General features: G+C 58.4%; 1 protein-coding gene across 2 annotated transcripts; it reads left to right on the plus strand.

Annotated features, from left to right (window-relative positions):
- Window positions 1-2,534: 2,534 nt before the first annotated feature.
- On the plus strand, window positions 2,535-8,667 carry ZNF853 (zinc finger protein 853). 2 transcript variants are annotated; one of them, XM_068524621.1, is made up of 3 exons: window positions 2,535-3,014; window positions 3,801-3,923; window positions 6,491-8,667. In XM_068524621.1, the coding sequence occupies exons 2-3, from the start codon at window positions 3,839-3,841 to the stop codon at window positions 8,581-8,583; spliced, it is 2,178 nt and encodes a 725-aa protein (XP_068380722.1). In that variant the 5' UTR covers window positions 2,535-3,014; window positions 3,801-3,838; the 3' UTR covers window positions 8,584-8,667. The 2 variants fall into 2 exon arrangements, with proteins under 2 accessions (XP_068380722.1, XP_068380721.1); XM_068524620.1 differs by having other exon boundaries at window positions 3,806-3,923.
- Window positions 8,668-11,622: the final 2,955 nt, after the last annotated feature.

Below are 11,622 nucleotides of genomic sequence, written 5' to 3' on the forward strand. Positions count from 1 at the left end.
TAACAAAGGCATTCCTATCACCGAGGAAATGCCTAGGGTTTGAAGCTGTATCCCGGAAAACGGGATAAAGACCAGACAAATGATTGGACAACAGGAGGATGAGAGGGAAAGTATGCATGTGTCTGTGTGGTTTAAGGAGTTAAATCTGCACCTTCCAAAGTGGGATGTCAATAGATACCATCTAAACTGGAAAACTCAAGTAATAGCATTAGAAGCATGTTATTTAGAAATATGGCAAGAGATATTAGAAGAAATGGGAGTGGACTCAGAAGTGAGGAGGTACTTTTCTTGTTGCTACAGATTTTGTAGAACTATTTGACTTACACATCTCGGTATGTGTGTTACCTTGATTAAAAAAAAAAAAAAATCAAAGGGAGGGAATTCCCTGGCAGTCCAGTGGTTAGGACTCCATGCTTCCACTGCAGGGGGCACAGGTTCGATCCCTGATCGGAGATACTGCATGCCCTAAGTCGCGGCAAAAAATAAAAAAATAAAAATAAAAAAATAAAGGGAAAACGAAGAAGAAAGGGTGGCTGTGGTTGAGCCGGTGCTCAGCTATGGACCAGAGAAATGATGCTCTTAGGGAGAGAACTGCTGACCTGGGAAGACACCTTACTGCAGGTTTGCAGTATGTAAAGGTGAGCAAGGAGCCTGTGGTAGGAAGCAGAGCCTGAAAAGGCAGCAGATCAGGAGGAAGGGGGAACCAAGGGTGTTCTCCCAGCAGCCACCAGAGAGATGTCCCAAGCTGCCTAGAGGTGGAATGAGATGAGAGATTCAGTGACATGGAGGTCCCTGGTGACATTAGGGAGCTATCTGGGTGGAGTGGTGGGGCAGAGGCGAGGCTGCAGAGGGGGAAGGAGGGACAGGCTAACGGGGATATGGATGGAACTATTGTGGGTCATCTTTCCGGGAAGTTTGGGCACCCAGGGCAGGAGAGAGAGGGGGTCGTATGTTTTTAAGATGAGAGAGCCATGAGAGTGAGTAAATGCTGTTGGAAAGCAGCCAGCCGAGGGGGAGGTGAAAGATTCACGGGGTGAGTGGATCCTCTGGGTATGAGGTCTCCCAAGAGGCAGGAGAAGGCAGAGACAGCTCTGCCCTCGGCCCTCCCCGGGGAGCGGAAGGTGCACACCTGCCCTGTGCAGGAGGGAGCTGCTCACTTATCCTCAGACACACGGCTAGTGGGGTGCAGTCCCCACCCCACAGATGGAAGGCAATAATTGGCCTCATTACATGGCTGGAAGAAGTCCCTGGGAACCCAGATTTTTCTGGCTCCAAAGCTAGGCTCTTACTGCACTTGTTCCGCAGAGGAGGAAGATGTGGCCCTGCCCTCTGGAGCTCCTAGTCTGAGGTGAAGCTGCCAGACAGAGTACAGGCAGTTCAGGCAAGGGCCAGAGGGGAAGCCCCAAACTCCATTGCCTGAAGGGCCAGGAAGAATCCAGAAATGGAACAAGGGGGCCACATGTGTGGCAGCTATGTGAGCATGGAGACAGTAAGGAGGGGAGGGGGCTGTGACCACATGAGGGCTCGTGTCCCCCTCCAGTGGGGCATTCCCATAGTCCACCCCCAGGAGCAGCTCCCTACGGCCAGCTCTTTGGGTTTTGAGAGAACTGGAGTATCCCGATTTCAGGGTGAACTCATCTCCAGATCAGAGAGACAGTGCAGTAAAGGGATGGGATATTGAGATGGAGGGACCCCTGACCAGCCGGGAAGTGGCTAGGCACGTCCAGGGAGGCCGCTACCAGGTGCTGCTGGGGAGGGGACTGGGGAGGGCAGAGGGTGGGGGTGGGGCAAGGGGCCTTGTGCACAGAGGAAGCGAGCAGCGGGCGCGGAGAGGGACGAGCTGACCAGGGTGGCCCGAGGGTGGCCCCTACGACGCCATCTGGTCCTTTGGGACCCACGCCCACCATCCTGGCTGCAACACTCCCCGCCCCCTCAGGCCTGTCCTCGTCACTCCAGGGTCCAGGACCGGGGGTCCAAGGTGAGGAGGGGGAGGCCTCTTCAGGCGGCCCGGGATGGGGCTTCACTAACTGAGTGTCATCTAATTGAGTGCTAACTAAGTCCAATTTGTACCCTGGCCAGGGGCGCCCTGAGGCCGTGCCTGCCCTTCACGGGGCGGCAGGGCCCCAGCTGGGAGCCTCCCGCTACACTCCTGCGGCGACAGTCGCCAACCCCGGCGCGGACGCGCGCACCCAGGGATGCGGCGGGGCGAGTGGCCGGGTGGGGAAGGGTTAAGCCCACCGAGCTCGCGGCTGCCTAGAGCGGCGGCGGCGGCGGCCGCGGCGGCCGCGGCGGCCGCGGCAGCGGGGGCCGGGGCGCGGGGCCGCGCGGGCGGCGGGCGGGGGACAGGATGCGGATGCCGGGGGGACTTCCTGTGCCGGCCCCCGCCGCCCCCGCCCCCGGCCCGGCCGCTACCCGCACGGACGCACTGCCGGCGGGTCGCACGCTCGGGCGGGCGGGCGACCGAACGGCGACCCCGGCCCGGCCGCGGCGCCCGCCGCCCGCGGGGCCCGGCCCAGGCTCCCCGCCCGCGGGCTCCCGGCACCTGTGGCCGCCGGCGGACCCCGGCCGGGCCCGCGCTGACCCGGGCTGAAAAGACGCCGGTGGCACCCAGCCCCGCCGACCTCGGGCTGGGCCGTCCACCGGGGCCGCCCTCGGGGCCGCCCCGCAGCCCTGGGCGCCCGCGATGGTCCCGCATGGCCGGCCCTGAGCCCCGCGCTGGTTCGGGGCTCGGCCTCCTCCAGCCCCCACCCCAGGGAGCCGAGACCAACTTCTGCTCTTGAACTCCGCTCTGCCCCCTTCTTTTGGCCCAGGGCGACCTCGGCAACCAGACCGCGGCAGACCCTCCTGAGTGCCCAGAAAGGCCCCGGGGTGGCCTGGCGCCTCCCCGGCACTTTCTGGATGGAGGCGCCTCGGGAAGGTGCTGGCTGAATGCTTTGGCCTTCACCTTCCAGCCCCTGCTGACCACACCTCCCCTAGTGCAGAGGCTGCGTGAGGAGCAGGAAATGCTGTACCAGGTGAGGCCCAGTGGGTAGGACACTGGGTGAACCTAGGGACGCTTCTCTTAAAGAGGCTTTGGACTGGATCCTGCAGGGCTAGGGAGACCTGGAGTCACCCTGTTAGGAGGGAAGGGAGGACTGGACATGGGCACACCTCTGCGGGGGCCAAGGTGGACGCAGGAGAGAGGCGGGGGGCCCTCCAGACCTCAGGACTGCCTGGGCACCGGGCCAGGCAGGCAGCCCGCTAGTTCCGTGGGTCGTGGTGCCCTGGAAACCTGCCTTCCTGGGAGCTGAGGTGGCACCTGGACCGACCCACATGGCCTGGCACCGCTGGTCTGCTGGCGGCCTGGGAAGGTGGGGTGAACCCCCAGAGCAGCCTGGGAGGCAGGAGGCCAGGGAATTGAACAGACTTGTCAGTGCTTGGAAGGGGGCTAGGGGAGTGTGAGATGGACAAGTCTCTCTTTCTTCTGCAGACTTCCCCAAATGTCCCTTCTGGGAGTGCAGCTAGCCACCTTAGTATCGTCCCTCAGTGACTGCGCAGCTGCACGGGCTGCCCCGGGTGTGGGGCTGAATGCGGGCCCTGCACAAAGTCTGGAGAGGCGGGATTCCTTGTGCAGGCGAACGGGCTGGGGATCCAAGCCTCTAGGCCACCCCTGCTCATCCCTTTCCTGGCTGTGGACCACACGGTCCTCCTTTCCAGCAGGGGTGAGCTGCCAGCTCTGGGGGGCGTCGAGGGAGTTGGTGCCCCTGGGCCTGGGGCTCACAGCACTCCCACGCACCTGAACAGCTTCCTTCCTTCCTCAGCACAGCTGGCTCCCTGGGATCTCGGTCTGACTGCCAGGATGGAGGTAGGGCCAGCAACCAAGACCTTCATGCTGGAGCTTCGGTGTCTTGAAGATGGGGGCTCAGGGCCTGACACCCTCTCAGGTGAGGGGCTGGGGGGGTGGCCTCTGACCTCCTAAACCAGGAGATGGTCCTTAGGTCCCCAGCGAGGATCCTTTGACGGAGCCCAGGCCTGCCACAGCTGGGAGGGAGCCCTGAATGGTGGCGGGCAGCCTGCTGTCTGGAGGGGCGCCCACCTGGCAGTTTCGGGGTGTGGAGGGCAGGCTGCACCCACTCACATCGGCAGATTCACCTCGAGAGGGCAGTGGCTCTCTCAGGCTGCAGTCTTGCTGGTGAGGGCTGCTTGGCAGCGCAGATGTTCTCAGCCCCTGCCCCGGACCTGGATAAGTGCTGGCTGGGACCCTCTGCTGTTTCCCCAGGGCTCACACAGCCTCCAGTTTCCTCCCACTTGTCCCTGGCTCCAGACTCAAGGTCCCAGATTGAATTCAGCGGCAGAGGGGCCCTCTTGTCATTGGCCGCGTGGCTTTTCTTCGGCCTCTGACCTCGTCCACTTTTCCTTGACCTCTGCTTCCATCCAGCTTTCTCCCCTCTTGCCCAGAGGCAACTGTGGCCCTGCAGAACCTTCCAAGACCCCGTCTCTCTCTGGGACCTGCTCTGGGCGAATCTTCCATGGTGGCCACACTCGTGGGACTCGAGTCCCTACTCTGGGCTTCGAGGGTGCTGAGTGAGGGGCTGGGGCAGGGTTGAACAGAGCATGAAAAGGACCAAGGGAACTGGAGGGGTTGGATGGGGATGTGTGGACTTAACTAGGACTCTTTCGGCTTTTTTTTTTTTTTTTTTTTTGCCCATGCTGCGCAGCTTGCAAGATCTTAGTTCCCTGACCAGGGATTGAACCCGCACCCTCAGCAGTGAAAGCTCCGAGTCCTAACCACTGGGCCGCCAGGGAATTCCCAGGACTCTTTTGGCTTAAATATTTAACTGACAAAAATCTCACGAGAGCAGACACATCAGGTGACACTTAAGTATACGTTTACTACAACATTGTTGTTAACAATGTTTAAAATGCCATAAGAAGTCGGGAGTGGCCGTATGGTCAAGCACTGTCCTAGAAATGAGAGGACCCACACAGAGGTGTGATGTGTCCCTGCTGCCCCCAGAGGTGGTGGGAGAAGGGAGTGTCCATGTGACCTTCGATTTGCCGAGAAAACAGGTTTTCATGGCTGTCTTCCCTCCCTTCCCGCATACTCCCACCTGGTGTGAGTGTATAGGAAAAATGCATTCACTGATCCATTAGTCTAAGCAAAGGTTATTGGGAATAAGTTTCCTAAAAGGGAATTATTTACATGTAGATATCCCTTGGCTTTATTAATTCAATATACTCCTGGAAAAGTAGCCAGAAAACAAAATTTACAAAATCAAACCTCTACTTTCCATTACAAAATTGAAAAGATGATATTGTAGGAAGAACAGATGTTGAAATCAGACTTGGGAATGGAGAAAGACTCTTCGGATTTTCTGATAACACAGCAGGAATGCTCAAAGTGAGAAACTGCGTGTGGGTTTTGTGAAACAGCAACGGAATGAGTCCTGTTTAGCTGAGCTTACACTACGTCCTGTACCGTGCTGGGGCTGTACATTTATCCCCTCTAATTCTCGCGATTTCCCTGAAAGGGATTTGTCTCCTTTAGCAGATGGGGAAATTCAGGTTCCCAGAGGTTAAGTAATTGGCCAGTTGCCATGTTGACTTGGGGCTGTGAGTTGGTCCTTTCCATCCCAGAATAACAATCTAAAACACTTCCAGCCTAAGGACTGTTTCAGATGGAGCTAGTTATATCCTCAGTATTTCCAAACTGTTTGTTAGTTTTCAAACCCATTCCAAACCCACAGGGAGAGGAATTTTTCAAGCACCTGCTAGGGGTAATGTCAGGGCTCTTCCTGCTTCACTCATTAAGCTGTTGGTGTGGGTGTCCCTAAGCTATGTTACAGACAAGGAGGGCCCTGAACCTGCAGGAGGTTAGACAGCTGCTAACTGGTAGAGTTTTTCTGAACTGAGGACTTCCGACCTGGAAACCTCGCGTTCTCTCTGACACTTTGGTGACGTTTAGAAACTGCTGCAGAAACACTTCCAGGCAGCCTTACAGAAATTCTTTATTATGTACAGAGAAGGTGAGTTCCATTTATTTGAGGTGTGACCTTAACTGAGGTCTGAGTTCAGCATGGGCTTGTGGCTTAGCCGTGGGAATGGCTGCTTCACTGTTTCCTACTGGATGGCGGTTAAGCCCGAAGGACTTCTCAGGGAGTGGTGTTGGGGAGCCGCAGGCACCCACGGTGGTGTCACTGCCAAGGTCTAAGGCATGGAGCCTGTGTGGAAGAAGGCCCAGAGGAGAGGTCAGGGGGCTGGGGTCCAGAGTGATGTGACCAGCTGTCCCTGGGGCACATTTCCAAGCCAACTCCGCACCTCTGGGCATTTCCGTTTCTACCATGCCGCCATTGTCACTTGGTCCAGTGTTTTGGGGTCCCTGCTGAGGCCTCGGGAGTGTATCGTAGAGTGACTGTACACGGGGCAGGGTAAGGGGGGAGATCCTGGGAGTCTGGATCGGAGAGCTGCCTGTAGATCTTTCTCTCCTGGCTTCCTGCCATTTCCACTACAGGTGGCAGCGGTGGGAGTGAGAGTCAGGAGGAGGAAGAGGCTCAGGAGAGGAACAGCAGCCCACCGCGGCCAGCAGTCTCAGCCCCGACGGGGGCCGGTGCAACCGCTGAGGGAGCCCCGCCAGAACAGCAGGAGTTGCAACCCCAACAGTTAGAACAGCAGCCAGAGCTGCAGCAGCAGCCACAGCAGGAGCAGCTGCAACAGCTGCAGCCACGAGACCAAGTGTCAGGACATCAGCCAAACTTGCAGCAGCAACAGCAGCAGCAAGACGGGCAAGAGCAGCCGCCTCGACCACAGCCGGAAAAACCCCAATCTGTGCAACAGGAGCCACTGAAACCACAGCTGCAGCTGATGCAACAGCAGAAACACTTACAAGAGCAGCACAGGCAAGAGCACCAGCTGTCACAGCAACAGCAGGAACAGTTCCAGCAGCAGCAAGATGGGCAACAGCAGCTGCCTCGACAGCAGCCAGAACTACAGGAAAATCCCCAATCTGTGCAATATGAGCAGTGGAAACCACAGCCGCAGCGGCTGCAACAGCAGGAACAATCACAGGAGCGGCAAGTGCAAGAACAGCAGCTGTCACAGCAACAGCGGGAACAGTTACAATCTCAGCAGCTGCCACCACAACAGCAGCAGTTGCAACAGCAGTTACAGCAGGAACAGTCACAGCTGCAGCAGCAGGAACAGTTACAGCAACAGCAGACACGGTTACAACCACAGCAGGAACAGTTACAGCAACAGCAGACACAGTTACAACCACAGCAGGAACAGTTACAGCTGCAGCAGCAGCAACAGTTACAGCTGCAGCAGCAACAGTTACAGCAGCAGCAGCAGCTGCAGCAGCAACAGTTACAGCTGCAGCAGCAGGAACAGTTGCAGCAGCTGCAGCAGCAACAGTTGCTGCAGCAGCGGCTGTTGCAGCAGCAGCAAGAACAGTTACAGCAGCAGCTGTTGCAGCAGCAGCAAGAACAGTTGCAGCTATTGCAGCAGCAGCAAGAACAGTTACAGCAGCAGCTGTTGCAGCAGCAGCAATTACAGCAGCAGCAGCTGCTGCAGCAGCAGCAAGAACAGTTGCAGCAGCAGCAGCTGCAGCCCCGGCCACTGGAGCCGGAGGAGGAGGAGGAGGAAGAGGTGGAGCTGGAGCTCCTGCCGGTGGACCTGGGGTCGGAGCAGGAGCTGGCGCGGCAGCAGGAGCTGGAGCGGCAGCAGGAACAGCGGCAGCTGCAGCTCAAACTGCAGGAGCAACTGCAGCAGCTGGAGAAGCAGCTGGAGCAGCAGGAGGTGCAGCTGGAGCTGAGCCCGGTGGAGCTGGGGGCCCCGCCGCCGGAGCTGCAGCTGGAGCTGACCCCCGTGCCGCCGGAGCTGCAGCTGGAGCTGGTGCCCGCCGCGGGGGGCGGCGCTGCCGCCGTCCCGGGGACGCCCGCCGCGGTCGTGGTGGCGCCCCCGGGCTACGTGGTGCTGCAGGAGCTCATGGTGCTGCCGGCCGTGTCGGCGCCCTCGGTGGTGGCCATCCCGGGCCCGGCGGGCAGCGCGGCCCTGACGCCGGCCCGGCAGCGGCGGCGGCGGCGCGCCCGGGACCGGCCGACCATCTGCGGGGAGTGCGGCAAGGGCTTCAGCCGCAGCACGGACCTGGTGCGGCACCAGGCCACGCACACGGGCGAGCGGCCGCACCGCTGCGGCGAGTGCGGCAAGAGCTTCTCGCAGCACTCGAATCTGGTAACGCACCAGCGCATCCACACGGGCGAGAAGCCCTACGCGTGCCCGTACTGCGCCAAGCGCTTCAGCGAGAGCTCGGCGCTCGTGCAGCACCAGCGCACGCACACGGGCGAGCGGCCCTACGCCTGCGGCGACTGCGGCAAGCGCTTCAGCGTCTCGTCCAACCTGCTGCGCCACCGCCGCACGCACTCGGGCGAGCGGCCTTACGTGTGCGAGGACTGCGGCGAGCGCTTCCGCCACAAGGTGCAGATCCGCCGCCACGAGCGCCAGCTGCACGGCGCCGGGCGCTCCCGGGGCCTGGGCCTGCTCCGCGGCGCGCGCGCGGCCGGCGGCGGGGCCCCGCGCGCCGAGCAGGCTGCGGACAAGGCGCCGTGACCCCGGGCGGGGGCCGAGGTCGGGGAGGGCGCCGCTTCCCCTTGCCCCCCACCCGGGAAGCGCCGCGCCCGCTAGGACGTCTTGACCCAGTTCCGGGGTCTCGGGACGTCCTGGAATATCGCCGGGAAAAGGCTGCCATCCTTCTCCCGGGTCAACTGAGTGGTCGGACGGGTTCACCCTCAGAAACACTCCGCAGGAGAAAGTCGACGAGGCTAAAACAGCACGGATGTTGCACATCAGTACAAACAGCACACGGTTCAAATTCGGCATCGGGTACCGATGGGTGAGAAGTCGGTCAGGGAAGCCTCCCTGGGAAAATTGGACTTACTGGAGATGAGAGCCGCAGGGGAAAAATTCCAATGACAAGACGAGACAGTGGGTGACGTTCGACAGAGCTCGAACACTGACCAGGGAGTCCGATATACGTGGTACAAGGCACGTGAAAAGGATTTGGTCCTGGTGAAAATTATTTCATGGGAAAAAAAGGAAATGTATCTGCACTACGTAGAAAACTGATCAAGGCATTAAATTGTCCTCAATGGCATTTGCCTTGAAAATACTTCCTAGAATGAAAATTCATCAGGGTGGATAAAATCCTGATTAAAATGTTTGTGTTCATAAACACAGGGTCCGAGTGTCCGCTGGGTCAATGTGCAAACGCCAGGAAGTCCACTCTGGCCGAAGGTGAAACCTTCCCTCCAGGGCCACCCAGGCAAGCCTCAGGCTGGCTCTAGGCCTCTTTGCTGCCGTGTTCCCATGCCCGCAAGCCGCTCCCTAATGCCTCTTGAATAGAAGCCTGGGGCTGAAGCAGAGGGCATTCTGGGAGTGCTGTGCAAGGTCCTAAGGGGTGGTCCCTCCATCCTTCCCAAAGAGCTCCGGGTAGCCCCACGCTAGCCTCCCTTCTCAGATGCCCGTCCAGGGACTGAGGCTCTGGGGTCGGGGCCTTGAGACGCAGGGGCAGGTTCTCCCGGGCCAGGCTGTGCAGAGGGCTGGCCCGAGTAGACCCTGCCTCATCGCCGGGAGTCAGAGGGAGAATGTCAGGGACAAGGATTGGAGGCAACAGAAATGCTCTTTATGACAATTTTGTAAACATCTGGGGCTCAGTCAAAGCAGCAGCAATCATGATGCCTTGTGGGAAGGCAGGATGATGCCAGGGGCGGGGGGCACCTGCCACCTCAGGCCCCCAAGCCCTTCCTGCTCTCGACTCCCCCGTGCAGCTCCTTAGATGCTGCCCTGCTGTCCTTCCTGCTTCTCCTTTACTAACAGAGCCTGCTACGTTTTACAGATGTGTTGGTAAGTGAGAAACAAACAATGAAAAATAAATAAAAATGAGGAAATACCTTGTCCTGCCTGTGTTTTCACCTCTGGGTTGTATGGGGCTTCGTTTCTCTGGCACATTTTCCTGGTCGCTCTAGAAGCAAGGGACTCAGTATTCAGGCCCGTGTCCAGTGCTCCTCACCCTACAGCCTTCCTTCTAGCCTGAGACCCTTGGTGGGGGATGGGCTCATTCAGTAAAACCCTCCTGGGAGCAATGAGGACCAGAGAGCGGACGCTGGAGGAAGGCGGTTTTGGCGTCTCCATGGCCTTAATAAATCACTCACACGTAGACCCTGTTTCAAGGTCTGCTCCTGGGGAGCCCACCTTAAGACTGACGGTGTTGACAGCGGTCTTAGCAAGTGGAGTCTGAAGTGGGGACCCTGGGCTTGGACCACTCGCCCATTGTAGCAACAGGGGCCCCCTTGTGGATGGTGACCCCTGGCCACTATACTGATGGACAGGACAGGATACCAGGTGAGAGGGGATGCCCCAGCTCATGCGGTATCTCGAGCACGTCAGAGATGTGAGAAATGGTTATCATAGGTACTGTGGAATTGGTTGGTTTTGCTGAGCACCATTAAAGCCACGATGAGGGTAAAAGAGAGGCTCGGGACCACAGTTATCAACTGAAGGCACAGAGAGACCATCAGAAGGCCTCCATGCAGTATTTAAAGGGACTCAGTTCTTTCTGCCAAGCGTCGACTACCAAGGACTAAGCACAAGGCGTAATGCAAGAGTAGTGAAGCTTCTGGCTTGGATCGGGGTATCTGGGCAACGACCTTGAGAACACCAAGCCCCAACATTCCCCTCAACTCTGGGCAGCAGATGTGACCCGATTTCCCTTGCTAGAAACACCAGCTGTGCCTCTTACCTTGTCCAGAGACCATGCAGAGGTCTGGTTGAGGCAGATGTCTTTCAAGACAACACTTGCCCTCCTATAATGAGGTTCTAGGCCCGGCGCGGCCTGGCTGGGGCAGCGCTGGCTCCGCCAAGGAAGGGAAGGGATTATTCACCAAAGGACCTGCGAGTCCTGGCTAATACCTACCGGCGGGAACAAGGGAAGCACACCTAGGAGTGGATCTGGAGGTTGAGGGGCTGGGAGTGGGTGGCATATTAGCCTGGAGATTGAGACACACCTCTGTGTCCCCCTGGGTAGTGCCCTGGCAAGGGCACCTGGAGCTGGTCCTACTGCTCTGCTGAAATGACCACTGGAAGCTTGGACATGACGATGGTCCACAATAAGTGAGCTGGGGTTGCCAGGACTGCCTGGGCAGAGTGTTGAGTTAAAGTATCGGAAGTCTGGAGAAAATAGATGTTTTATTCCAAAGAACCCATTGTTGACTATGCTCTGGGAGAGCCCAGAGGACCTTCCCTCCCCGAGGAGATAAGCAATGTGGAGGTGAGAAGGCACTGGCTTCATTCAGGAGCTGAGCAGAGGCTGCTGTCTGTAGACCTGGGCTGGCATTAGAAGTGCCTTCACGGAACTGGACTCTCTCTCGTGTCAACAGGGTGGCAGCATCCTTGGAGTGGCAGCGGCCAGCTGTAATGCTTAACTACCAGGACAAGGCGGACATAGTTACTGGAATGGGCAGTAAGCTTGGGATGGTGACCAGAAGGCCCAGGCCTGAAGGGATCCATGGTGATGGGTAGCAGACAACGGTGTTCCCAGGGACAAGATGGGTGAACAGCCAACTAGGCTATTGCTTGATTTATATTAAAAAA

This window comes from Eschrichtius robustus, chromosome 16 (genome assembly GCF_028021215.1).
Source record: "Eschrichtius robustus isolate mEscRob2 chromosome 16, mEscRob2.pri, whole genome shotgun sequence".
Taxonomy (NCBI): Eukaryota; Metazoa; Chordata; class Mammalia; order Artiodactyla; family Eschrichtiidae; genus Eschrichtius; species Eschrichtius robustus.

What these genes read in the sequence shown, in the direction of transcription:
- ZNF853 (XM_068524620.1), top strand. An exon ending in AGGGCCTGACACCCTCTCAG is followed by an intron (nt 3,924 to 6,490) that starts GTGAGGGGCTGG and finishes TTTCCACTACAG; the next exon opens with GTGGCAGCGGTGGGAGTGAG.